This window comes from Eublepharis macularius, chromosome 10, assembly GCF_028583425.1.
Source record: "Eublepharis macularius isolate TG4126 chromosome 10, MPM_Emac_v1.0, whole genome shotgun sequence".
Classification (NCBI taxonomy): Eukaryota; Metazoa; Chordata; class Lepidosauria; order Squamata; family Eublepharidae; genus Eublepharis; species Eublepharis macularius.
In genome coordinates, this window is record NC_072799.1 from 17,129,496 (window position 1) to 17,156,250 (window position 26,755).

The window sequence follows — 26,755 nt, forward strand, 5'->3', positions numbered from 1 at the left end:
GAAAGGGGGAGGTGGTCAGCCAGAGAGGAAACCCGTCCAAGAGAGCAAACCTAAGCACGGCTACACAGAAGTAAGCCCCATGCTATTCAGCAGAGCTTACTCCCAGGAAAGTGTTTTTAGGATCACAGCCTTCTACACACCAACCCGCCCCAGTCTTTGACACGTTAAATATTCACAGAGAGGTCTACCTAGAGGTAAGCCCCATTTTGTCCAATGGGCAATACTCCCAGGAAAGCGTCCTTAGCTGCAGCCTCGAAAATCCGTCCGGGAGCCTCACGGACTTGCGCCTTTGCCAAGAGGCGCCGAAGGGGGGCCCCTGCGAGCCATCCGCCGGGGAGGGCAGCGGAGAGGTTGGGAGGCTGCCGGAGCTCCCTCGAGGTGCCCGAGCGCCGCGCCAAAGTCCCCCCGCAGGGGCAGCAGAAGAAAGGCGGCGGCGCCGTCGAGGGAGTCCCTCCGGCTCCTCCCCGTAGAAAAATAGATCTATATGCGCGTCCGAGGCGGAGCAGTCCCGCGGCCGGCCGGCCGCCTGCCTGCCTGGCCCGGCGCCGACCCCTCGCCCCTTCCCCGGCCGTCTAGGAGGAGCCGTCGGTCTCCGACGTGTGCAGCAGGAGGGCGGCGGCGCCGCCGGCCGCGCCGGTCTTGTGCTTCTTGAGCAGCTGCGTGATCTTCTCGTCGTCCGAGTTGGGGTCGAGGGGCTTGTTGTAGTCGTCGTCGTCGTCCTCGTTCTCCGAGGCGCCCTTCAGCCGCTCCGTCTCCGAGTCCTGCTTCTTCTTGGCCGTGGCCATCTCGGCCGCGTGTTTCTTCCGCCACTTGGTCCGCCGGTTCTGGAACCAAACCTGACACCGGACCGGGGAGAAAGAGAGAGGAGGGTGAACAAGAGAGGCGTGGGAAGCGCTGCTCTGGCTGAGGGAAGACCGGGAAAGCCCGCTTCAAAATCTGGATTAATTGATCCAGATTGATAAATCCGGATTAAATAATTCGGATGGATCGATCCGGATTGCCTAATCTGGACTGATTCATTTAGCATCCTGGGCCTGTTATGCCAGAGAGTCGGGGGCAGCAAAATACAACAGGCGTCCCTGGCACCTTGAAGACTTGCCAGATTTCCTCCAGAGCTTGCCCATATGGACGCATCAGATGAACACATATGAGAAAGCTGAGTCTAGGAAAATGTATGCCGGGAATCGTTTGGGTTACTTTCGAAAGTGCAACTGGGTTCTCCTTAAATTTTTGTTCTGTATACCGCTCAGCATCAGTAATACAAATTAACCTAACCACAGTGGTGTAGGCATCACCAGGCCCTGTACGTATGTATGTATTTAATTTATTGTCCGCCTTTCTCACTGAGACTCAAGGCGGATTACACAGGGAGCTCTGACTTTGGGAAACGCATACACTAAAAATCTTGTTGGTTTCTAAGGTGCCACTGGACTCAAATCCTGCTGTTCTACTACAGACTAACAGCTACCCACCTGTAACTATCTCCAGGATATTTAACTCCAGATTAATCAATCTGGATGCAGTAGAACCCTTTGCACTCTGCCGGTCACTGTCTTGCATCATGTATATTTTTACTTTTGCTCCAAAGTACTCAGGGCAGCATGCCTGGTTCTGTCCTCTCTCCCTTTCTCCTCGCAACGATCTTGTAAGGTGGGATAAGAGGAAGCCACTAGCCTAAAAAGATCAATGGCCCGGCGTGGGATTTGAACTCAGGTCTTCCCAGCCCTGTTCTGGCACTCTGACCTCTCTTTCCACCGTGCCTCCCCCATCCCCAGTGTCTCCATAGCCGGGAGGACTTGAGTGAAGTCCAGGCTGCCCACTGCCCAAGAAAACATTCATTTAGAGAAAAAAAACTCACTGAAAATCATAGCAGCTGTCATTAAGATACACATATATAAATTCGCACTATTTTTCTTTGTGGTAAACATTCCGTTATTGATAGCCCGTTTGATTTAGAATGCTTTCCCCTTACTATGTTCAGATTTCCACCCCTGCCGTCCCTTCTTCTACCAGGGAGCTCCAGGTGCTTTCTGCAACATTCCCAGAGCTCTCCCGTTCAGGCTTTGATGGACTCGACAACAACAACAGCGCTTATATACCACTCTTCTAGACAGATTAGTGCCCCACTCAGAGAAGAGAACAAAGTCAGAGTTATTGTTATCCCCACAATGGCTCTCCCAAGGCCCCCTGCTGATATCAGGGGTTCGTGGGATTCGAACTAGCAGAAGACCGGTCCGCAAACCGACCACAACCGCTCTGCCTGCCTTGCTTCAGCAAGGTTGCTTCCCCGTACTGTCTTCACAAGTGGTGGAAGAAGACTCGTTCCAGAAATCGGCCACCTAGGCAAGATCACCCCCACGGCGGCGGAGCCTATCAGTATACCGACTCGAAATCCCACATTTCCTCCAAGGAGCTCAAGGCGGCCAACACCGGCCTCCCCTCTTTCCATGCTCTCTCTCACAACAACCCTGTGAGGTAGGTTAGGCTGAGAGAAGATGGCTGGCTCGAGGTCACCCAGCGAGCTTCTATGGCTCTGGGAGGATTCGAACTTGGATCTCCTCCAGAGCCTAGCCCAAAACTTTAACCATTCCCCCATTATCATTATCTGGTTATCAGGCAAGATCGTTAATGGGTGTTAGCCGACTGTTGTGTGGTTTACTCTCCTAGTTTTTCCGCTGCTATTAAGAACTAGTGTAGATGCATGGTTAAGAGAACGGCCTACGATCTGGGACAGAAGTTTCCAATTGATAAATCGGGGCTCTCAGGACTCCAAAGGTCCCCTTTGTTGAGCCGTAACCTCTTTATAGAGTTATGGTTGCCATCCTCCAGGTGGGGCCTGAAACTGAGCTCCAGTGCCTTGGACTCTATGGCATGACATCCTGCTGAGGTCACTCCCTTCCCCAAGCTCCACCCCCAAATCTCCAGGAATTTCCCGACCCAGAATTGGCAACCTTAGAAACTCAGAGACTGTGCGTTTTGGAAAGACCTGCGCCTGTGTAGAAAGCAACGGAAGTCTCTTGCCTTGTTGCTTGCTGACTGAGAGGGACAGTGAGCTGCCCACGGTGAAGAGCACTCCCTTTTAGCCTAGGCAGGGGGAGGAGCTTGCTTTTGCTTCTTGGTGATTGGCAGGGGGGACAGCCAATTAACGAGGGGCTGGAAAGAAGACGCGTTCTTAGCTCAGTGCTATTGAACCCTCAAAGCCAGCTTCTCTTTTGTGGCCGGTTGGATCACTTTAACTTAACTTTTCTGGCCCCCATGATACTGGACCTACGATTGGAAGAATGGGGGGAAATTCACCATTTGAACCAGCCTTACAAATACGCTCTGGAGAAAGGAGGACACATAAACATCCTAAATAAATAACTAAGCCTATACTGTTTACTCCCCACAAGACTTTTTCACTTAGTCTCTTTGCCGTGCGTTTATTTTATTTTAATTCATTTCGTCATCCTGTAGGTGGGAAGGTGGCATGTCATAGCCCAGTCTGACCAGATCTAAGAAGCAAGGCAGGGTTGGCCCCAGTCCTATTTGTCTGGGAGACCACTGAGGAAGACTGTGATTGGTCTGCAGAGGAAGACAACGATAAATCACCTCAGCAACTCACTTGCCTTGGCAATCTCTCGCTGGGGTCACCGTTAGGGACCCAAAATGGTTCTCCTCTCCTCCATTTATCCTCACAACAACCTTGCGAGGTTGGCTAGGCTGAGACTATATGACTGGCCCAGGATCACACAGAACGTTTCCATGGTAATGTAGGGATTAAAATCTGGGTCTTCCAAATCTAGTTCAACGCTCTAACCATTACACCATGTGGAACACTAATGGCTTGGAAGAAAAAGAAATGATACAGACAGGTGCCTTCTAATACACGTCTGTGTGTGTCAGTGTGTTTGTGTGTGCGCATGCATATAGTGTCCCTCAAGGCACTTCAGCTACCTAGCTCAAATTAACCCTGAAAAGTTAGTGGTAATGATTTTAAATGTGTGTGTTTCTTTAAATGCTTGGTGTGATACAGATAGAGAGTGGAGGTGAAAGAGAGGGATAAGTGACTGAGATGATTGGTTGATGACAGAGAGCAGAACCACAAGTGACGCCTGACACAGGTTGGACACTTGCCAGCTTCCCTCAAGTTTTGATGGGAAATGTAGGCAGCTTGGCGGAATGTTGGATGAGTGACAGTTGAAACGTCCATTGGACAGCAGTCAGAGAGCGAAGCTGCGAGACCAGGATGCCTACATTTCCCATCAAAACTTGAGGGAAGCTGACAAGTGTCCAATCTGTGCCTTTTGTCACTTGTGGTTCTGCTCAGAGAGTGTCTATGTATTTCTGAGAGAAAACATTTGGTTTGGGCAAAGCTGGCAACCAATCTGGAAGCCTGAGGGGATTTGCATTCTAGTTCAGTTAGGGCAACCTGTGTGGAAGCCTGAACTGTGTGTGTCTGTGAGAGAACATTCATTCTGTCCAAAGCAGGCAAACTGTGTGTATAGCTGTGTGACTGAGCCTATGTACAGAAACGTTATAAACTGATTATCTTTGAAATCATCAAGCTTAAGTAATAATGTGAAACCAATATGCTTGTAAAAATAAAAGGCTTTTTTTTGTTCACGCCAGAGTATTATTCCTATATGCCATTCCTATCCTCAGGGCCATAGTTCCACAAAGGAGCCTGACGCTTGGCCTTATGAATTTTCCTCTTATGAAAGGGGAAATTTAAATTAACTATTCTGGAATGTAATTCCTGGTGGCAGCAATCTACCCAGAGGGTGTAAGACGAGAGTTAAAGGCAAAATCTAACTACATGACAGAAAGGAGGTTGTAACAGTAGTTATCCTGGATTAATACCTCTAGAAACTCTAGACAGAAAAACATGCATGTGGCAATACTTGTCATCCTAAATAGAACATGGCTGCCTACCACTTCTCCAAGCCTCTGGAGATGCACAACCTAGTTTGCAGGAAACATTTGGACATGACTTCTGTTTGCATCCCTGGGATCTCGATTTGCTCTTCTGTTTGGCTTGCACAGGAAAACTTCCAGGTAAATTGAGCCCTGCAAGGAAATCAGCTAAGACCAAGTCTTAAAAACAAAAATAACCTTAAATACTTCAGTGCCATTCTAAGAACATAGTTTCAGGTGGGCACTCATGCTGGTCTGTAGTAGAAAAGCAAGATTCAGGTCCAGTAGAAATCTAGTTGGAAATCTGGAAATCTAGTTGGTCTTTAGGGTGCTATTGGACCAGAATCTTGCTATCCTGAAAACATTTTCCATGGAGAACACTTCCTACTGACTCACACTGAATAGATCATTATTGTTGTTGTTGATCAATAGACCATTATTATTGTTGTTGTTATCTGCCTTTCTCACTGGGACTCAGTGAGGATTTTAAAAACTTTTCAGTCAATCCCGCACACCCACTTTCCATTTTCCTGACAACCATTATGAAATCATGAACATGTCCAAATGTTTTGATGATTCTTAGTAGACCTACCTAAAATTGCTCTCTTAGTAACCATGAAGTTGTCCTTGCAGCTACATCAGAAGCACTGTTCCTAGTCCAAAGAGACTGATTTGTTATGATGAACCCGGAATTGCTGGTATTCCATCAGTACAAAACGGCAGTGTTTGGTTAGGTTAATTGATTACATTCCTTTGATTAAAAGGGTGCCTCCAATTCATTGTGCAGCAAACTAAAACAATTACCGTAAATATCATTATTTTTTTAAAAAAATTGTGAGTGACAGGCCCTATTTTAGAAGAGATATTCCCTACTCTCTCGCACATACCCAAGGGAACGCCTTTCCTAAGGTTATGGCAGGCATAATGCGTAATACGAACGCAGGTTATGCATATCTTTGGGACCGCCTCTCCCTGTACGTTCCCCGGAGATCACTTCGATCAGCGAATAAATATTTACTTGTGGTCCCCGGCCCTAAGGAAGCCCGCCTCGCTTCAACCAGGGCCAGAGCCTTTTCAGTCCTGGCCCCAGCCTGGTGGAACGCTCTGTCAATGGAAACCCAGGCCCAGCAGGACATATTATCGTTCCGCCGGGCCTGTAAGACACAGCTGTTCCACCAGGCATTCAGTGATTGAAGGGGGCGGTGCCATGTCGGCCTCCCGCCTTTGGGGTGGGGGAGGGTTCTCCCCACCACTGCACTTTGTTAATTTGTTTTATTGTTTGTATATTGATTTTAGTTCTTATTTTTATCGATTTTAACTGTTCACCGCCCAGAGCCCCTGGGGATGGGCGGTATATAAATTGAAATATAAATAAAATAAAAATTTGTGCTGCCTGCCAAAATAGCATATTGGCCTAGGACCTGGGAGATGCAGGTGTAAATCCCCACTCTGCGATGACTCTGGGCCAGGCGTTGTCTCTCTTTCAGTATAACTTAAGTTACAGGGTTGTTGGGAGAACGAAGGACAGAACAGTATAAGCTGCTTTGGCTACTTGGAGGAAGGACAGTATAACAATGTAACAGATAACATTTATCAGTAATTTTTTAAAATTCAGAACAATTATTTTATACATATTCATGCATATTTGATCAATTGACTAAGATTTTTTAAATTGTGTGACTGCACTAGTTATTACAGGTGTTTCCATTTCTGCTTTCATATTAAGAATTTGCCTTTACAAACTCTAGATTCCTTCCTGCCGCTTTTTCTCTTCCTTTCTTTCTTTTTGATATTTCTTCTCTTCTCCTATACACTCCAAAGCAGATCCTGAGACCCTTCTAGAGGATAAAAGCAGAGTTGTACGTATTTCCTCTATTGCTACTATAATACTTAATACGACTGAAGTAATTATCATTCCTATGGAGCAGTTACACAGACAGCCCTTACTAGCATTAGTTTAATTGCCAGTAAACCTTGATACCCCGGCCCTAAACACATAGTTGCGTCTCCAAGAAAGTGTAAGCCTAGGGAAAGGAGTCTGCATTTTTCTGAAATACATGCAAAGGTCCCTTGTTCATTTTAAAAGGCTGTATTATTAGTAGTAGTAGTAGTAGTAGTAAAGACCGTCTACCTAGTGTTTAACTGGTATTTTTGTGGGAATTAGCAAGTGTTTTCATTTCAGTCATGAAAGAGTTAAACTGTTTGTGTTACCTACTTAATTAGTAAACATACTTTGGATGTAACCATTAGCATTTCGAATAAGATTCCCGCCATAGAAAGGGCAGTCACTGAGCATAATGAAGTAGGATTAGGATTTTCTATTGGGCAGTTTGTTTATTAGGGGCAATTAATTGATGCTATGTACTGAAGTTTTATTGCTCTTTGTTCACTTCCACTACTCCACTTCTTCTTGTCTCTACTCTAAGTCACTTATCTAGCAAGATGTAGTCAGCTGAGCAATTTATTATTTTCTCCAAATGTAACCCTAATTTTTATCCTTTAGTAAAGTATTCTTACAGAGCTACACTGGAGTGTGTGTGTGAATCTATTCTCATTACTTCCAATGCGCAATCTTTGCACAATCTCAGCTATATTTTCCTACAATTTTTTCTGCATCCTATTTGGTAACAGTGATCCCCCCCACACACAAAGGGTCCACCAGTGTGTTTTCTGGTCACCACTTCTCTTTTCCCAAAGCAAATGCTGGCTGTCCTCCATTTCTTGAGTACTTCAGAAATGTCCAAGAGGCGTCATCTTTCTCTCTGCAAGGAGCACCCACACAGAAGCAGCTTAGCTCAGAACCACCCCACATTTGGTCACTGGACCCAGATCTCTGGGCAGCCATGCGGTGAGGGTAGCAGCTCAATGTTCTCAACATTTCAAAAGCACTTGCAGGCTTAACAAGGTGGGCCCTAGTTTAAGATATCATTCTTCATCAGGAGCCAGTGTGGTATAGTGATTACATTGCTGGATTAGGATAAGAGAGACCCCCGGTTCGAATCCCCCCTCTACCATGGAAGCTTGCTGGGTGACCTTGGGCCAATTAAATACTCTCAGGCTAACTTACATCACAGAGTTGGTGTGAGGATAAAATGGAGGACCAGAGAGCAATGTAAACTGCTTCAGAACACCATTAGGGTGAAAGGCAGGGCATAAATGAAGTAAATAAAATAAAATAAAAACCATGACAAAAGTTCTGGGATGTTATACTGAATATTAAGCATGATATAAACTTTTCAACAGCCTCACTGTTATGAAGTCAGCAAATACGTCTCATAAACAATTAATTGTACAATGATTGCCCTTTTTAAAGAAATGACAAAATACTAAGATATTATAGGAGATACCATGAACAGCCCTTCCACAAATTAGCTCACCCTCAACTTACTTCCTAACATGACTAGTAGAAACACATTTGTGTTTGACATCGTGGTATTCCTGTTATGAAGACAGGAATTTTGCTACCACTGCTAAAACTTTTGGGCATAATGCGCTGGAACATCATCTTGCACAAAACCAATAGAAAATAAAATGAATTAGTGGTGCCTGTTTCCATTCAATCCAATGTGGCTTGCGCAAGAGGACTTGCCAGCATGTTTTCTACATATTAATCACAGTCAAATCCACCAGTGTGATTATCACCAATACTATTCCACTATTATAGTGACAGCATTGCAACGGGGGGGGGGGGGGGCAGGCGCATCAGTCCAAACATTTACATTGCAACTCTAAACAGATCCATGTGCAGCGGGAGTCTTCCAGGTGCATCTCTGATGCTGTCCATTTCTTGGTGTCTCCCCACTGACATCACATCACAGTGTTCAGGCAAGCCCCAATGAATGGAATGGGTGCCTTTTGATGTGCAAAGGGAGGTGCAATGCCACCTAGAGCTGCCCACTTCAAATACAGGAAAGCAACTTCCACTGCGATCAATGAGATTCACTCCAGATAAATGAAGTTTGTTGCTGTCTTTTGCCATTTTTAATCATTTTTTAATCACCGCTTTGAGTATTACTGATAGCCAATCCAATCAGTCTGTCTAATCATTTATATCCTCTACCATTATTTTCATACATTTTCCATTAATTGACTATTTGCACATATTAATATTCAAATGCTATTTATTTACTATGGGATAAAGTTTTATGCATACTACTGCAGCAGTATACCATAATAAATCATTGAAAATGCTACTAATATTTTAAATCTATCACTGTACAAATGCCATGTTCCATTAGCTCCAGTAATAGCTGTCTCTTAATATTATCACCTTTATCTATTTATTTAAAAAACAATTGTTCGTGGCCTTTCTACTTTTACGGCACTCAAGGCGGCTTACAGCAGACATAAAAACCTCAATTTAAAATCACTATTTAAAACTATCAATGGATAGTAAAATTAACTGAATGCAGTTCTTGTTGTTGTGGTTGTTGTTGCTGCTGCTGTACAGCACAGAGTTGCTAACCTCCACTTATTTATCAGCACTATGGACTAGGGACGTGCATTGTGGTATTGTTACTAGCCTCTATCAGGTGTGTTTTTTTCTTCAAATAGTGCATAGCACAGAAAATACAGTTAAAGAAGGAAAATCCTAGCATAATGGGACTGCAGATCTCTGTATAGTTGAGGTTGTGTTTTAAAGTGCTTATTACATAAAATGATTTGCATGCTTGTTGGCATTTCTACATTCATTTATATTCCCTCATCCCTTTCCTTCCTGGGCTGTCTCTCCTTTACCCAAACTTGCAGCCTGTAAGTTCATTGGGGCAGAGGCCTAATTTTTCTTCTCACCCTCACCTCTCCTTTCCTCTCCCCATCAGCTTGACATGTCTTAATCAAGACTTACAAATTGTGTGCATCAAACATCAAGCTGGACTCCCCATATGTCCCATGAACCTCCCCCTCCTTATTTTTTTTCTTTTTGAGCTTCAGTGTAATTCAGAGTTAAAGAGTTGAGTTAAAGCTATGTGCCTCTAAGAGAAGAGGGACAGTTTGGAGAGAAGTTTAGACAAATAGACAAGAGACCAGCTTCCCCCATCCCTTCATTTTTCATGCTTATTTCTTCCTTTTTATAATTTGGAAGGCTGAACTGCTTCTCTATAATTAATACAACTCCCTCGCCCCCATCTTAAGCAAACCACATTGGTGAAATGTCCTTTAAAATCAACCTGGTTTCCATCCAAAGAAAAGGTCCCGATCCCTAGAAATGTGGCTGCGTTTAAGGATACAACCCCACATGCTCCTACTTGCAAGAAAAGCTGAAATCCGAGGCGCATTTACAGCCTGTGGATAATAATTCGAATGCAAAACTCTTCTTTCTCAATGGAAATTAGCCTCCGAGTAAAAGTGTGTACGGGTTGAACCTTATTTTGGAGGAAAGACCATTGGACACAAGGGGGATGTGCTTCAGAGTAAGGAACTGGGATTCTCGCACCCCCACCCCCACCCCTTTAATCAAGTGGGACTCAACTCCATACAGAAAATCCAGGAAAAAGTTTCTCCAAAGGTAATCAGAATTGAAACTAATGGAATGTTATGGGATTATTTTAAAACTTTTTTTTCTTGGATGTGTCTGTGCCAGAATGTGTCCCTGACAAAAGTAAATACTCCCCCCTCCCTTCTAGAGAAATATCTAAATCTTTTAACCTATTAGTAGCGGTAGTAGTAGTAGTAGTATTCTAATAATAACAACAGCAACAACAATAATAAAAATAACAACAGAATGCATCAGTTAGAGAGTCCTGTTCAGACATAAAAAAAATAAATCCTTGATTCACAATAAACCTTCCCTCCGCATTATACCGGCACATACATATTTCTCACCCCCACGGCAGTAAGTGGATGGCTTCTTGTTTCTATTGAACAAGGCTGTACTAATTTATTCACAGCCTTTTGGACATATTTACAGTGACAAATGAGGGTCTCCAGATAACTCCGGGAAGGAGAGACCATCTATAAAGGGGGCCTCCCCCGCCCCTTTTGCGTACACACACACACACACACACACACACACAACCCCTACTGGGATACATTTGTTCCAAAGGACGTCTAGAGAATTTTCCCTTTGCAAAAAAAAAATACCCGGGTGGGGGAATAACCTGTTCTCGCGCCTAATCCCCGATCGCTCCACTTGACAGGTCTGCTCGTTCTCCATTGATATCAACAAATCCAAGGGTGGAGGGAGGGCTTTGTGAGCCATCTTATCTACTTTTATGCTTGTTAACTCCATTCTCGTCCCATTCAGGAAAAGGTCTCTTCGGTTCACACTATTGTTCCGTCGCAGACATGCGCATAAAAAGGGGAGAAAGCGGAGAGACAAACCTAACCCAAGTTAGACTGTTTTGTCAAGCCCTGGTCGAGCTGAATGGGAGAAAATGAATGGCTTGCTTAGTGTTTTTTTTTTCCTGTCAAAGCCTGTGGGTTTTAAAATGTATTTTGACCGCGGTTGGAGTCCCGCCCTGTGCTATAGATAGCTGGGATATAGGCAGTATTTTGAATACACAAACCAACGGGGTCAAAATTAAGTCCATCGACTCGACTTGGCTAACCGTAGAATACCGAAAACTGAGGGTGCACGCCTCTTCGCATCAAAGTAATGAATCCTAAATATCAAGATCCTAAATGTTATTGCTGGTGGTTGACGTTCTGCTAAAGAGCGTGTGATCTACAAGAGGTTGGCACCCTGACTCGAGGACTGATGCTGTTTAAGTGAACTTGCGTCCGGGGAAGCCTGGGAGAAATTCGGGTAGATTTATTTTGTTTTATTTTATTTTATTTACCTTATTTATAGTCCGCCTTTCTCGCTGAGTCTCAAGGCAGATTACACAGTGTGAGTTAGTGCCGTTAATTTCAAAGATGTTAATAAACAAAGTAATAGGGCACATAAATGCAAATTTGCAAATAAATAAATAAAGCCGTGCAGTCGCTTTTCTGCTGCTGTCCATTTTCATGCTTAAGTATCTTCAGGAAAGGCCTCCAGATATCAACCTGCAATTTCCGGCTAGCTTCTTTTTTCGCTAACCCGCAGACCCGATGCTATGAAACGGGTCAATGTATTCAAGTTGGTATTGCAAATAACCTTTTTTCAAGTTTTGGGCCCTTCCGATGATTTCCCCCCACCAGCCCTCAATATTACTTTTGAATAGAACTTATTTCAGAGTAAGGAGTGAATAAGCGCGTTAATTCGTTTGGGAGAGACGGCACACGTATTAATTCTAATATATTTATAAGAATTATATTTTTTAAGAATTTATAAGAATTATAAATTTTGAAGACAAACAGTCTGGACGGGCTGACTTTAAAATAGCGGGTCACTTTGTACAATGAAAACTATGCCTGGGAGAAATTCAGGTGGATACATATTTCAAATGAATGAATGAATGAATGAATGAGAGGGGGAAGGAAGGAAGGAAGGAAGGAAGGAAGGAAGGAAGAAAGAAAGAAAGAAAGAAAGAAAGAAAGAAAGAAAGAAAGAAAGAAAGAAAGAAAGAAAGAAAGAAAGAAAGAAAGAAAGAAAGAAAGAAAGAAAGAAAGAGAAAGGGGGAGAGAGGGAGAGAGAGGCATGCAATTGCTGCCATGAGTAAGGAGGGTGATTAACCAAGGTTAAATATTATGATCTTGAAATATGTATTTCTGAAGCTAATACATCTAAGTGTCAGATAAGAAAGGACTCAGTCGTCGGTTTTTGCTTCCCTTTGCTTCTCCAGGACCTGTGCCAAACGCCTCCCCGGCCCCAAAGCGCAAGTTCCGGGCCCTCCAGCGAAGGAAGAGAGCGCTGGGGCAAGCGCCGGGTCCCTTTTGTCCCCTCTTTAGCAGCTTCCCTTTGTAGCCCCATTTGCAGCCGGCGCTCACATGCACGCCCAGCCATCCACCCCACAAGGCGAGCAGCCGGCTGCGGGGCATCGGATGGTACCGGACCGGAGTGCCTCACCTTGACTTGGCTCTCCGTCATGCCCAGCGAGTAAGCCAGCCGCGCTCTTTCCGGTCCGGCTAAATACTTGGTTTGCTCAAAAGTCTTTTCCAAGGCGAAAATCTGCTGGCCGGAAAAAGTCGGTCTGGTGTGTTTCCTTTTGCCGTCTTTATCAAGCAAAATCGAGCCTTGATCTAGAGAAGAAGATCGGGGAGAAAAGAAAGAGAGCGGATTTTTTTTGTTTGATGATCACAAAACGACGTGAATGGGCTTTTGGGAAAAAACTAGTAGGCCGTTTAAAAAATAATCTGTTTAGCTGGTCAAGAGCGATGGAGAAAGTGGGAAGCGGATCTCAGAGGCGGCCTATCTGATGCATTCGGACCTCCTCGTTATTGTCTGAAAGCCCACGCTCCGCATTCAAACGGTTGTTCTACGGATTACTAAAAATCGGATCTCTTCCCCTCCCTTCACTTTCAGTTCGCCTGGCTGCGAAGAAAGGAAGAGAAAAAAGATTTTCTCATTCTTGCTGTTTTCAAAGACACTTTCTCCATCCAAATATTTGTAGCTTAAATTTTTTTAGCTTAAATATTAAAAGAATCAAAGTATTTTTTAAAAAAATAGAATCGAATAATGCGGGAAATAACTTTGAGCACCAAACGGCTTGGGATGTATATTTCGCTCAGCGAAATGGCCGGTCCAAAACGCTTCCTAAATGGAGGATACGATTTCTCCCTTCCAAAGCAACTCCCGAGTAGTTTTGCATCTAATCGCAGCCCCAAGTTATTTGCAAAGGCTCTTTTATTAGAGCTGTTTCCATCTGCATTCGTCGAAGCTGGCCAGTGGCCCACCGATGTCCCTGAATACCTCCAGAAACGCCCCTCCAGGAAAAGGAGCGAACGTCGAGGGAAACTTCGGTTCTGGGCCCTTGCAGTTCGTCTACTAACTAATCGCAATGAAAGTAGAAGGAAAGGGGCTTGCCTGTATGCTGGGAAAACATCTAGCCGCAGAAATTTGCCCCCCAAAATGCCAAGGGCAAAGGGCAGGCAGGCCAAACCTGCAGCACGTCTTCAGGTAAACTGTGAGCCCCGCTGAGCCCAGCGAGGCTTCTTGATCTTCGCCCCCAAGCCAGTGGGCTCAGGGCTGCAGCTTCCACACGACCCCAGAGAGTTCGTAACAGCCGCGGGGACGGGAGGGGCACAGCCTGCCAGCTGGGGATGCTAAGCCGAGAGCACCCGGTCCCTTTGAAGAGCAGGATTCGGGCCCAGTGGGACCTTAGAGACCAAGCAGATGTCAGGGCATGGAAGCCCAGATACCAATGAATGCAATAGCAGGATTTCAGACCGGTGGCACCTTCGAGACCAACCAGATTTCCAACTAAATATGAGCAAAGCTCTGGAAAGCTCATACCCTGGGAATCTAATTGGTCTCGAAGGTGCTGCTGGACCCCAATCTTGCTCTTCTCCGTTAGACCAACACGGCTGCCTGCCTGAAACGGCCTCTCTGAGTATACTAAGTGTACCGAGGGTCAAGTCCTCTTCCCCTGTCGGTAGAGAGTTGCCACTTTTCAGTTTCCCTCTTTCCTCCTTCCCAAGCGCTTCCCGCTCCAAGTAAATGTCACGGATTAAAAGATACGTCGGATTCCCGGTCATCTCTCTCTCTCTCTCTCTCTCTCTCTCTCTCTCTCTCTCTCTCTCTCTCTCACACACACACACACACACACACACACACACACAGGCCAAGACGCGTCGCCTCCTTCCTTTGGGAGGGGGATTGGGGGAGATCCGGGCAAGAAGAGACCCTTGGGGTTGGGGGCGCCGTGCCTGGTGATGAGGTCGTGGTTGCCGAGCCAGGAGGAAAGGGGAAAGGAGCGCTAGAGGTGGTGGTGGGTCTGGAGGCAATCGGGGGGACTGAGCCCTGGAGGTCGCTGCGGGGGGGGGGGGCTTACATACCTCAGAGGGCAATTAGATGTGGGTGCCGATGCCCACTGAAGGCATTGGAGGGGCAGTGCCCAAGGAAAGGAGCTGGGGAGGGAGGAAATGGCCTATCGGAGAATCTGAGCGCAGGTCCCTGTGTGTGTGGGTGGGGGGTGGTCATGAAGTTAGTTGTGAGCAATGACCCTTGTGTGAAGTTTGGGCACGGGAGGGGAACTTGAAGTTGGCCTAAAGATAGTTCTGGAGGGATTGGGGAGGGAGTAGCGTTGCCAACCTCCAGGTGAAGACTGGAGCTCTCCCGGAATGGCAACTGATCTCCAGGCCACAGAGAGATTTCCCCTGGAGAAAATGGCTACTTTGGAGCGTGGACTCTATGGCATCATATCCCGCTGATGTCCCTCCCCACCCACCCCCAAACCTCCAGGAACGTCCAGCCTGGGGTTGGCAGCCCCACTGGCGGGCGGGCGGGCGGTACTTACGCGGCGAGCAGGCGAGGCGCGCGTCCCTCCAGGGGGGGCTCTGCATGACGCCCGGCCAGAAGATGGGCGTCCTGCCGGGCAGCTCGGCCAGCGGCTTGGGGTAGCGTCCCACGGCGGCCACGGCGGCGGCGGCACTGGGGCTGAAGTAGAGGCCGGGCGGGGGCGGCGGGGGGCTGAGGCTGCTGAAGCGCGGCAGGCCGGCCAGGAGGCCGGCGGCGGGCGAGGCGGAGGCCGAGGCGGCGGCGGAGGAGGCGCCGGCGGCGCCGGGGGGCACCGAGGGCCGGCTGAGGATGTCGTTGATGCCGTGCGGCGTGGCGGCCGAGAGCTGCGGCGGCGGGGAGCCCAGCGCCGACAGCGCCCCGGCGTTGGGCGGCTTGAGGCCCGCCGGCGTCGGGGAGCCCAGCGGCGGGGACGGCGAGGCGGAGGCCGAGGAGGGCGACGAGGAGGAGGAGGAGGAAAGCCCGCCCGGGGCGGCGGAGGGGGGCGGCAGCGGGTACGCCCCGGCGGGGTAGAGCGGGGTCTTCATCTCGGCCATGCTGTGCAGGGCGGCCAGCGGCGGGCTGCTGAGCAGGAAGGCGCTCTGCCGGGGGGTGCCATCCATCTGCCCCACCGCCAGCATCCCCGGGCCGGGCCGGGGGCTGCAGAGGGGGCGCCCGGGAGAGCCCCGCGCAAGGAGCGGGCCGGGGGCCGAGGGGCGGGGAGGGAGGGCAGCGGGAGGCCCCGATCCGGAGAGTGCTGGCCCAGAGGACGGGGGCCCAACTCGGGGGGCTCAGGAGGAAGCTTCCTGCGGGCGCCGCCGCTTTGGGGTGACGGTTTGGAGAGAAGCCTTCTTGGTGCTCGGAACTGGGGATCCGGAACGGTGGCTGCCTTGTTGGAGGGGGCGGAGAGTTGGGGCTGCAAAAGAAGGGGGAGGAAGGGAGCCCTGAGCTTGAAGGTCTGGGGCGGGGCAGGGGTTCAGGGGACCCGACGGGATGCCCTGTCCGAAAAGAAAGGGGTCCCTGATCTAGGACGGGGCTCAGAAGAGACGACGCCTCGAAGCGCTGCGATTTCTAATGCAGGGGGAAGGAAGAGGGGCGGCAGAGCCTTTGGGGGGGCTGGGGAATGGGGGTGCGCCCAGGGAATGGGTGCATCTGGGGGGACTCGAAGGAGAAGCTTATCATTCGGGGGCCAAAGGAAGAAAACGAGGGGGGCTCTTGGGGGGGGTGGCTTTCCCCAAGGATACGCCGAGAGAGGCCTCCTTTGGAACAGAAGCGAAGGAGGCAGGGAGCGGAGGGTCTCCTCTGGAGGAGGTGACTCAAATAGAAAGCCCAGCGAAGGGGGTTCTTTTTTTGTTGCGGGATACGGGATACGGGTGATGCTCTGGGAGAACTGGGGGTGCCTCCGTATTACGGGATGTCTGCCGAAAAGGCCTTGGAGAGTCTCTTCTGGCTCCCTTCTCCAACGGAAAGCAGGCCGAAGCAGCGAGCTGTTGGGCCCGGGGGGCGAAAAAAGGTCTTTTGCCAACTTGCGCGCCGGAGAAAGGAGGAAAAACTCAGCAGCAGCAGCAGCAGCACCTTCCCGGGAAACAGAAACTGCCCGGCAAGTAGCTCAGGGGGCCAGCAGTTCTAGCCCAGCCCCGTCTCAGGCCAAGATCCCCGACTCCGGCTTGATGAGGACCGGCGCGGCCCCGGCGAGCTCCAGTCTCCCTTGTCATCAACTCTTGCCAGTCCGAACAAGAAAATCGCTCCAGCCGACCCGCTCGGATCTCAACTCCGCCGCCACCGCCGCCTCCGGAGAAGATCTGCTGGGACCAGAACCGACCGGCGACGCTTCTCTCTGGGCTGCCCAAACGTAAGGAAGTCCGGGGTCGCTCTCAGTTCCTCTCCTCGCTCCGCAAGTTGTTGGGCGGGTCTGCTTTCGCCTCCCGGCTCGGAGCAGCCCTTCGCGTCGGCGCTCGCCTTTCCTGCCTCGGGATCTTGTTCGACGGGGCTTGTTGCCCGGGGGTCTCCTTAGCCGCCTTCCTTGCCTCTTTCTCGCTGACAGATCAGCCGCAGTCCCTCAAAGGTAATCAAACATTTCCATCCCTTCCTGTCTCCTTGAGCTATAAAGGGGGCAAGAGGAGAACTTTGGAGAGGCGTCGATAAACAGCCCGCAGAAGGAGGGGCAGCGCCGGGCGCCCGCCTCCTATAGGACCTGCTTTCTTGGGGGGGGGGCTGGGGAGAGAGAGAGCATCGCTGCCAGGCCGGCCCTCCCCGCCCCCTCCTTCCTCCAAAGGGGCGGGGCTAGCCAAGGCTGCTCATTTGCATATAGAGCGCGGACCCTGTTGAGCTGCGACACTGGAGGAGACCTGGAGGGAGCGAGACTAGAAAAGGAAACCTTTAACTGGGAGGGGAGTGGGATGGAGGCGCAGGAGCGCAAAGACGGGGCAAGGAAGGGGGCCGCCCGGTGCAAAAGGCGCCTGGCAATTGCAAGTGTGTATCTGGGTGTGCGTTTCGTGTTTGTTGCGCGCGCGCGCCTGTGCGTTGTAGATGTGCGCTAAAAGGCACAAGCCGCATCCTGTTCTTTTCCTGCTCAAACAGAAGCAGAGTCACTCTTTTTAGGATTGCACGGGTAGGCAACCAGATCCCAACCTTTCTCCGAAAACCTTATTAAGCGCCGTAGGGAGGGACACCCCAAGGAGTGGGGTAAACGCATTTGTTTCTCCTTAAAGAAGCCAGCAGAGATGTTCGAGGTCGTTCTCCCGCTGCCTTTGGACGCCGCACCCCCTCCCTCTGCCGGGCTTTCCTTTCCATTCCATTGTCCGATCTGAACTCTTTTTAACCGGCAGGGGGAGGGGGGGTCCCGTCATAATAATCCTGTTTTCCCCGATATTAACTACAGATCAACTGCGTGTCCACGCGCTGGGGTGCAGAGGGGGGAGAAAAAACTCTCTTTGGGGGCGCCCTGCTGTTTTCTTTTTCTCCCCCCCCCCGTCCTTTCTCCAGAACCGCCAGACTAAAAACAAAAACTTCATTGCGCAGAATTAAGCAGGGGGACGGCTTTGAAAGTTGGGACCAGCCACAGACACAACAAAGTCTGCTTTTAAACAAATACAAAACCCCAGACTAAACAGCTTGGACTAGTAAAGAGGCGACTGGTCACGTTACACACACACACCCCTTTTTTAACGGATTCTTATTATTCTCTCTTTGACTTGGCGATTCCACCCCCCACTCCGCAACCCCCCTCCCTGTGTCTCCCTTAAGATAGCCAGAAAGTGCTTCATTTATATTACACAACCAAAAAACCTGCTCTTTGGGGGGTCTGTTGCCAGTTCGCGACCATTCCAAATATTTGCGCCGTGGAGAAGTGATCAGGTAGCTCGCCGTTCCCAAATTATTTCCGCCCTTTCCCCTACACTGGGATCGACACAACTATAAATCTGGCTCCCTTAAAGTCTCTCGGATTTCAAACTGGAGGAAGGCTACAATCCCTAAGAACGCTTTCCTTGAAGTAAGCCCTGTTAACTAAAACGAGACTTACTTCTGAGTAGACCTGTTTAGGATTGCTCCCGAAGTTTTAACAGGTAATTCTGGGCCCTCTCTTGGTCTTTGGTCCAGCGGAGAAGTTGATCGTCGCTGAGCGTTTATTATCAGCAAATCTTACCTCCTATCTAGATTTTATAACTAAAGGATGGTTAACATTCGCGGTCTCTTTCAGCTTCCCAAGCCGGTCGGAGAAAGTTGAAAGTGAAGCCGGCTAAATCAAAAACCCCATTTAAAAGTAAAATGAGAGCGACCTCTTGGCTTTCGGGAACGGGCGCGCTCCGTTTTAGAACTGGGCTGGCGACGTTCTGGCCGAGGGACAAGATTTTGGGCCACTTGGGGGAAATGTTGCCTATGCCAGGATCTTTGGTTTATCTTTCCCGTTCTGAGATATGTCCGTCCCAAAACGCATCCGGCAGTTCCAATTTCTTCCCCTCGGCCTTAAGCGCAAATTCTCCAATTCTGGACACATTTAGGAAAATGCGAGCCATTTGCAAAGCGAAAGAGGGATAAGACGTTCAACAGGCTGCAGGCTGCGATTCTCTGTTTGCTTGGGAGGAAGTAATGCATTGTGGCTAAGCTAGGAGGAAGCCATAACACACTTACACCCGTGTTCCCCTTCCATTCGGTTAAGTTTAACTAGGACTGACTTGACATGGTTATCTTGGAGTCCCGCTAAAACCTGATCTAGAGTTTTCTGCAGAAGCTTCGGGTTGGCAACCAAACCGGGAAGGACTTTGCTTTTGTGTGGAGCTGGTTAAACCTTGGGGAAGAATCCGAAGAACGTTTTAAAAAATAGATTAACCTATCGCAGGTCCCGATCTTCAGTTCATTTCTCAAACCATCACATGTGAACGCCCCTGAGGACTTCATTGCCTTCAAACTGCTGCAGGATAAGTAGAAATTCAACGAGCTAAGCTGTTTCCTCACCGCAGTATCTTCATATGAGGCAAGCCATACCGGTTGAATTTCTGCCGGTTGCGCCCTGCTTTAAAAGTGAATCCTGTGCAGACCTAGATCCTAAACTCAGTTACACTCTTCTAACCCCAGAGACACCAAGGCCTTAGAAGGGCGCAACCCACCTTAGGATCGGACTAGTAGTGTGCACGTCTTCTGTCTGCTTACTCGGAAGTCACTTTCACGAAACAGTGGGGCCGAGGAAAAGTGTGATCTCAGCCAAGAATGTATTGGAGCGAAGATCTCTTAACTACCGCCAATAACAACAGCTGGTTGAAAGATAACTGGTGCATGGGGACAGCAGGATTTGAGCCCAGTGGCCCTTTAGAGACCGACAAGATTTTCAGGGAATAATCTTCGGGAAGTCAAAGCTCCCTTCTTCAAATCCTGCTCTTCTATTGCGGACCAACGCGGCTACCCACCTGAAACTCTTCTCATGGTGTATCGGGAAACTCTCTGAACCCTAGCAGCATCGAGGCGACAGTTGGGGGAAATAAGTTCCACTTTATTGCTAAATAAACGCGGGCAGGACCCGGTCTTAATGGGGATGCTTGCTAACGTTTTATTTATTTCTTTGGAAATTAAGAAAAACAGCCGGGCAACGCGTTCCCTTGGGAAATAAACCCCGTTCGGTTCAGTGGAATTACAGTGCAACCCTAAACAGAGTTACTCCAGTCTAAGTCCATTTAAATCAATGGGGTTAGACTGGAATAACACTGTTTAGGATTGCACTGTTAGTTTACCGCTTACAATTGACTTGAGGATTGTGGCCACCGCACTAAGCGGAAAAGCGGCACGAAAGACAGACGCGCTCTGCAGTCAGATGGATTCACACGCACGCAGCCTCCCCAACCGAATCGCCGGCGGACCAGCCCAAGCGGACCAGCACCTCGGTCCCCTCTCACGATTTCCTTCGATTGCTTCCCGTAGAGTAAGGCACAGTAAAGGGAGAGCGTGTTAGTAAAATAAACGACCCCCCCTTCCCGCGATTCCTCCCCACATCTTTTCGACACCCACATCTGCCCGGAGGTGGGGGCGATGTCATGTTAAGCCAATGGGGGAGGCGACCTCCCCCCCCCCCTCCAAGCGCAAAGGCCATCTGAGATTATTGGACGGCGCTGCGGTTCAAGGCAGGGAAACCTCTAGGGGCAAAGCCTCGCCCCCGCCCCCGATTTCGATTTTCCATGGAAACCAGAACAATCCCGGAGGTCCATAGAGGAGTTTTTGCCTGTTTGGCCGCAGTCTGTGCGCGCAGCAGCAACGAGGCGCTCAAAATCCATCCTGTCTCGGGACAACAAGGACACTCTTCTTTCCCCCCCCCCCCACCCCAAGAAAGGCTTCGGAGAAGAAAGACCGCCCGGGTTGTCTTTCACACGTTAAACACGGGCAGGATTTGGGCTTCTGGAAGGGAATTCTCCCCCGGCCACGGGAAGATCAGCTTCAATAGATACGACCAGCAGTAAATGCCGCCGGCCGTGCAATACTGAAGCTGGACTTCGACAGCGGCAGGGTCTTAGTGGCACCGCAGGCAGTAGTACGAGTGGGCCTAGCAGCAGCGTCCTTGCTGCTGTTTAGACTGGGCCCGATCCTCCGCCAGCCGGGTCTCCTACGCGAGCCTCAAAGCGCAAGAGAAGCGCAGGAGAGCTCGCTGATGGATCGGGTCCCCCAGGACACGAAGCTCTGGTTGCTCTCCCCGGGCAGTTGCAATGCTCCCGCCAGAGGCACGGCCGTCCGGACGTTTCTCTGGCCGAAAGTGAGCTCCCTTAGCAGCCACGCTTTCTTTCCGGGGGGGGGGGGGGGGGCGCACGAACTGCGGCTGCTGCTATGGAGTGGTCCTCTTGGGGGAAGGGGCAAGGGGGGGCAGGGAGAGACAATCGAGGATGAAAAGTTGGAGAAGGCGCCAGACGAGCCCCGTGTTTGCGAGCAGGTGGTAGAGCCGGCAGATTTTCCAGGGGCTGGGCAGCAGTTTGCATGTTAAAGCAACTGATTTGCATTTTAATTGGAGAAGAAATGCTTCGGGTTTTTTTTCCCGGAGGTTGGAAATGAATGAAGTCATTAACACAGATAGATAGATAGATAGATAGATAGATAGATAGATAGATAGATAGATAGATAGATAGATAGATAGATAGATAGATAGATAGATAGATAGATAGATAGATAGATAGATAGATAGATCTTTAAAGTGCTATTGGGCCCGGATCTTACTGTTCCATTGCAGACCTACACCACTGCAGTAGCACAGTGGTTAAGTGGTTTGACTGCGAATCAGTCAACTCTAGTAGACTAACAATGCGAAGTCGTGTTAGTCTACTACAGACTAACACGGCTCTGGATCTATGACTGCGAATCATCACTCTACTGGTTCGAATCCCACTACTGCCATGAGCTCAGTAGGGGGCCTTGGGTAAGCCCCAGCTGTATTGTGGGGATAATAATAACACTTAACTTGTTCACCTCTGGGTGAGGCACTAATCTGTCAAGAAGAGCGGTATATAGGGGGTGTTGTTGTTATGACCCACCTGAAACTACCCACCTACTTAATTGTGGTGTAGTGGTTAGAATGCCGGAATAGGATCCCATTCTGCCATGGAGCTTGTTGGGTGACCTTGAGTTACACTTTCTCAGCATATCCTTCCTATCTCACAGGGTTGTTGTGAGGATAAATGGAGGACAGGGGAACTATGTAGGGGAGGGAAGTCCGAGCTGGGCGGTCTACCTCCTTCTCTGTCCCGGGAGAACTGTTTTGCACATTCAGTGTTAAGCCGTAGGCCTAAAATGTTTTCAGCGTCCACATCAAGGTTGAAAGTATGGACGTAATTCGTGCGCGTTCACAAACTCCTGTCTCGTGCTGGTCACGAGTTCGGGGCTGAGCTGCAGGCTCCCCTTTGCATTTTCTCTAAACTTCAGAACTGGGTTTGCTTCACGTGTCAACGGGCCTCTAGACTGAGCCTGGAGGTCCAGCGTAAGAGAGGGTTGCAAAACCTCCGCACTGAACCCTGCTTTCATTCACACACGTCGGACAATGCACTTTAGAGATAGTTTGCAAGTGGATTTTCCTGATCCATACGGGAAAATTCAGTTGCAAACGATTGTTAAAGTGCATCGAAAGCGCATTATCTAAGTGTGTGAAAGCAACTGGCTTGAGAACCTAGCCACATCTCAGGAGGGAGTTTTTGAACGCTTTCCCTACTTTTTTATTTTAAAGTTTCCTGCCTATGGCACACTAGGGAGGGAAATATATTATTCTGTCTAGCATGCTACTTTACTGCAGGCTGGAATATTATTTTGGACCAGGAGCCGTTGGTCTTAAAAATAGGACGGGTACTCCTGCAGTCTGAAGTGGTACCGTCCAAAATCCTCCCCTCCCGTTCTGCCTGCTGTGTTGGATCGTTGCTGCTGTGATTGCCTTTCGGATGATAAAAACAAATAAAAATCTGAAATGGTTATTGAGCTTGTCCCCGAAGCCTTGCTTCCTAGTAGTTTCAAAGATTAGCTTCGCATCCAAACAGATTCATTTGGAAATTCGCGCGTTGCGGGCGGGGGCGGTATTTAATTTATTAGAATGGGGATTAATGACCTCCCAAAGATTTCAGACGGATTTTTCATCGCAGAACTTCGCCTTCTTGGAAAGGTAGAAATAGAATAATGCATTTTTCTTCAGGATCCCGGGAAATCGTCGTCTCGGTCAAAGGTCTGTAGGTGCAATCCTAAGAAGAGTTACTCCAGTCTAAATCCATTGAAATCAATAGGATTAGACTGGCGTAACTCCGAGGATCAATTTACGAGCTTCTCGGCTCCGACTCTACAACCAGTTTTACTCTCGCGGCAAAAAGAACACCTGCTCTGCAACGTACAAACGCACTTACTTGGGAGTAAGCACCGTTGAACGTGTTGGAACTTAATTCGAAGCGACGATCTTCGGCCTGCCTGTCTCTCGGGAGCCAAGGGCACGCGTCAAACTGGAGGCGGATCGGGGCCAGTAGCCGCGATCCCAAACGCAGTTCGATTGCGGAAGCAAAGGGGAGCGCAGCCAAGGTTCGTTAGCGATCTCCCGCTTCCACCCTCCACCCCAACGAAGATACCCGCTGAAAACAAAGGGAGTCGCCGACGAAGGAGTTCATTGCCCAGGCATAGGGGGTCATGACCGACTGCATAAGGAAGGTGGGAGCTCATGTGACAGAAAGCTGTTTATTGCGGGATCTCTCGGAATCAGCAGATGCTGCAGAGTAACGTCTGAACAGACGCCTCTGCGACCCATCACGGCATAAACAGACGCTGCAATGTACCTTCTGAACAGAAGTCTTTGCAACCGATCTAGGGGAGCCATTATTAGGCAGCCGCCTGTCAAGGGGAGGCATTTCTTGGTCTGATTTATTTCAGACCCAGGGAGGTCTAGGAAGGCCCCCCGATGCCCAGAGGACCCAAATATGCCTGCCTTTGGCTGGTGACGGTGCTCAGCAAAACTGGACCCCGGATCTCTTCCCTTCCGGCCTGGTTCTCCCAATCCCTTTCTCTAAAGGCTTCGGGGGCATCCCACATTCCTGTGAGTAGTCAAGGCCGCCTAGTAGGTTCAAACTTTCTCGGGGCAGAGACCTCTGCTCATTGATGGCTGTTATTGTCCTTCTTATTCATGTTGTTCTCGGAAAGGGGTTTAGACTGAGCTGGGGGATGCAAAGCGCGTCTGCGCCGACCCGATTCACACGTGCGTTGGACTCGCGGCTAGCTGGCTCGTAAGTCCGATCCTGCGGGAGCTGCCGTGTTCATCCCCCGGTAGCTGCAAGACGATCTTGACATTTGGTAAAGAAAGAGCGCGAAAGCCATATTAGCTCCCAGCCCAGAAGAAACCTGGGTTCAAATTAGGTTGCCAACCTCTAGTGGGTGGCTAGGGATCTCCCGATCTCCAGGCTACGGAGAAAAGAGTCCAGTAGCACCTTTAAGACTAACCAACTTTATTGTAGCATAAGCTTTCGAGAACCACAATTCTCTTCCTCAGATGCACCTGACAAAGAGAACTGTGGTTCTCGAAAGCTTATGCTACAATAAAGTTGGTTAGTCTTAAAGGTGCTACTGCACTCTACTATTTTGCGACCACAGACGAACACGGCTAACTCCTCTGGATCTCATGACCCTGGAGAAAAAAGCCTCCAGGCAATAGAGGTCAGTTTCCCTCCCCAAACTTTCCCCTCCCCTCGCTCCAACCCCCCCCCTCCCAAATCTCCAGGAATTTTCCAACTGAAAGTTGGCAACACTCGTTCAAATCCTCGGGCCAGTCGCCCCCCCCCCTCTCAGCCAACCCTGGTAAGGTTGCTGTGAGGCTCTCCTGAAGGAGGGTGGGGGGAGAGGTCTGTGGCGCTTTAAAGACCACCAGATTTATTGGGGCAGAAGCTCTGGGGGCCTCTTGCATTCATTTCGACGGTTCCTAGTCCGCCTCTGCAGATCTCTGCTCCAAAGCAAACCCCTTTGGGAGGTTAAATCTCGCTCAGGTTTCAGTGGAACTATGAGGATCGCGCTTCCTTGGGCGTGAGGGTCTTACCTGGAGAGGAGCCCCGAAGCGTCTCCGGGAGTTTTCTTCCCTGTTTCAAAGGCTGCGATCCTAGCTCTCCTGTGACATCTTCCCTGGGCGATTTCTACCCATACAAGTCACCTTTCCAGTACTGGGGGCAACTAAATACAGCCGGAAAACCTGCAGCAAAAGTCTTTCAGGGAGGCGAAAATCTTGCTTAAGAAAAGATCAGTGGAGATTAAGTCGTAACTATGAATCTGCTAGGACCAATTTGAAGGACTAAAGGTTTTTAAATAACATTATCTAATGCCTATGTACGTCTGTTTGGTTTGCTCTTCTCTTTCTGCTTAAGGGAAAATGCATTTTTTCCTAGGAGAGGAAGAGTGGATTGAAAACAACAGGCGTTCTCTTGATGTACAAATCTTTTGCTATTTTGACAGGAAAGTTTGTTTGCGTGTTGCTTGTAGGAATATTATTGAGTCTTAATCCAGTATTAGAATTATACGGTGAGATGGCAAGAAATATTTGAGCAGCTGATGCCCCCTTGTGGCAAAGCGAAGAGTTATCCACGCTTTCAAAGGCTTCCTATTAAAATGGCTTGGATTACATTTTAAACTGTGGTTTAGTTTTTCTTCCGCAGCTCGGTTTAGCTGGGTTGGGCTGTGGCCAATGAGTGACTTTTAAAAACATAAAATGCTGAAACATTCGTGAAACGGAAACTTTCCAAGTATTTCCCCTCAATTTTTACCAAGGGTGGTTCATCATTTCTAAAAGAAAATTATGGAGCCTAAACCTGAAAATCAAGCAGACCGGGTCCAGCTAGGTATAACAACGGGACAATAAACTGATTTTCTTTTAAGGTTACCAATAACCTGGGGGAAAGTGTACTGTCCCTTTAATAGCTTAATAGGGTGTTATTTCCAGGTAAGGTTATTTTTCTCCTTGCCTTAAAATGCTTCAGAACCCCCCTGTCCAGCCAAAGCAAAGAGGGTTGCCAACAGGCCTGGAGAAAAATATTCACTCCCTTTAATAGAAGGTTAATGTATGGGAATATGAAACTGAAGCTTTTTTGTGGATTGGAGGTAAATATCACATTATCTGTAAATATCGTTATCCCATTAGGCCTCTGCTAAAAGGATGTCTTTTTCCCCTCCAGGCAGTTGGCAACCCAACTTGCTATTCTCCAAAAAGTTGATGCTGCTTTATGCCAAGTGAGAGGGAGGGGTTATTTGAGGTTTTATTTTATTCTGTATGTTTTTAATTTCTGATTGGTAAACCACCTTGAGCCATTAGGAAAGGAAGGGTATAAATATTTATATCAATCAGTCAATGAATCCTTAATCCATTTTAGCACTGTCTGTTCTTACCATTGGTGACTGTTTGGAGACCAGCTTCCGCCCATCCTTCCTACCTAAAATCCTTGGTTTGGAGAAGGTGTCAGCCCCAGGCTCTCCATACACAAAGCGCTAAGAAACAGCCCTTCCCTGAACTGCAGAATATTTACCAGGTGATTTTTTCAGAGTTTTATATCAGATACTTGCTACCTGACTATTTTTTGATTGCTGACGTGCAGT

The 26,755-nt window shown here is 48.7% G+C and overlaps 1 protein-coding gene across 1 annotated transcript; it reads right to left on the bottom strand.

Annotated features, from left to right (window-relative positions):
- Window positions 1-572: 572 nt before the first annotated feature.
- On the bottom strand, window positions 573-15,834 carry NKX6-1 (NK6 homeobox 1). The gene is made up of 3 exons (XM_054990573.1): window positions 15,216-15,834; window positions 12,827-12,999; window positions 573-836 (listed from the first exon to the last, which is right to left on the bottom strand). The coding sequence occupies exons 1-3, from the start codon at window positions 15,832-15,834 to the stop codon at window positions 573-575; spliced, it is 1,056 nt and encodes a 351-aa protein (XP_054846548.1).
- Between the last annotated feature and the right edge of the window lie 10,921 nt (window positions 15,835-26,755).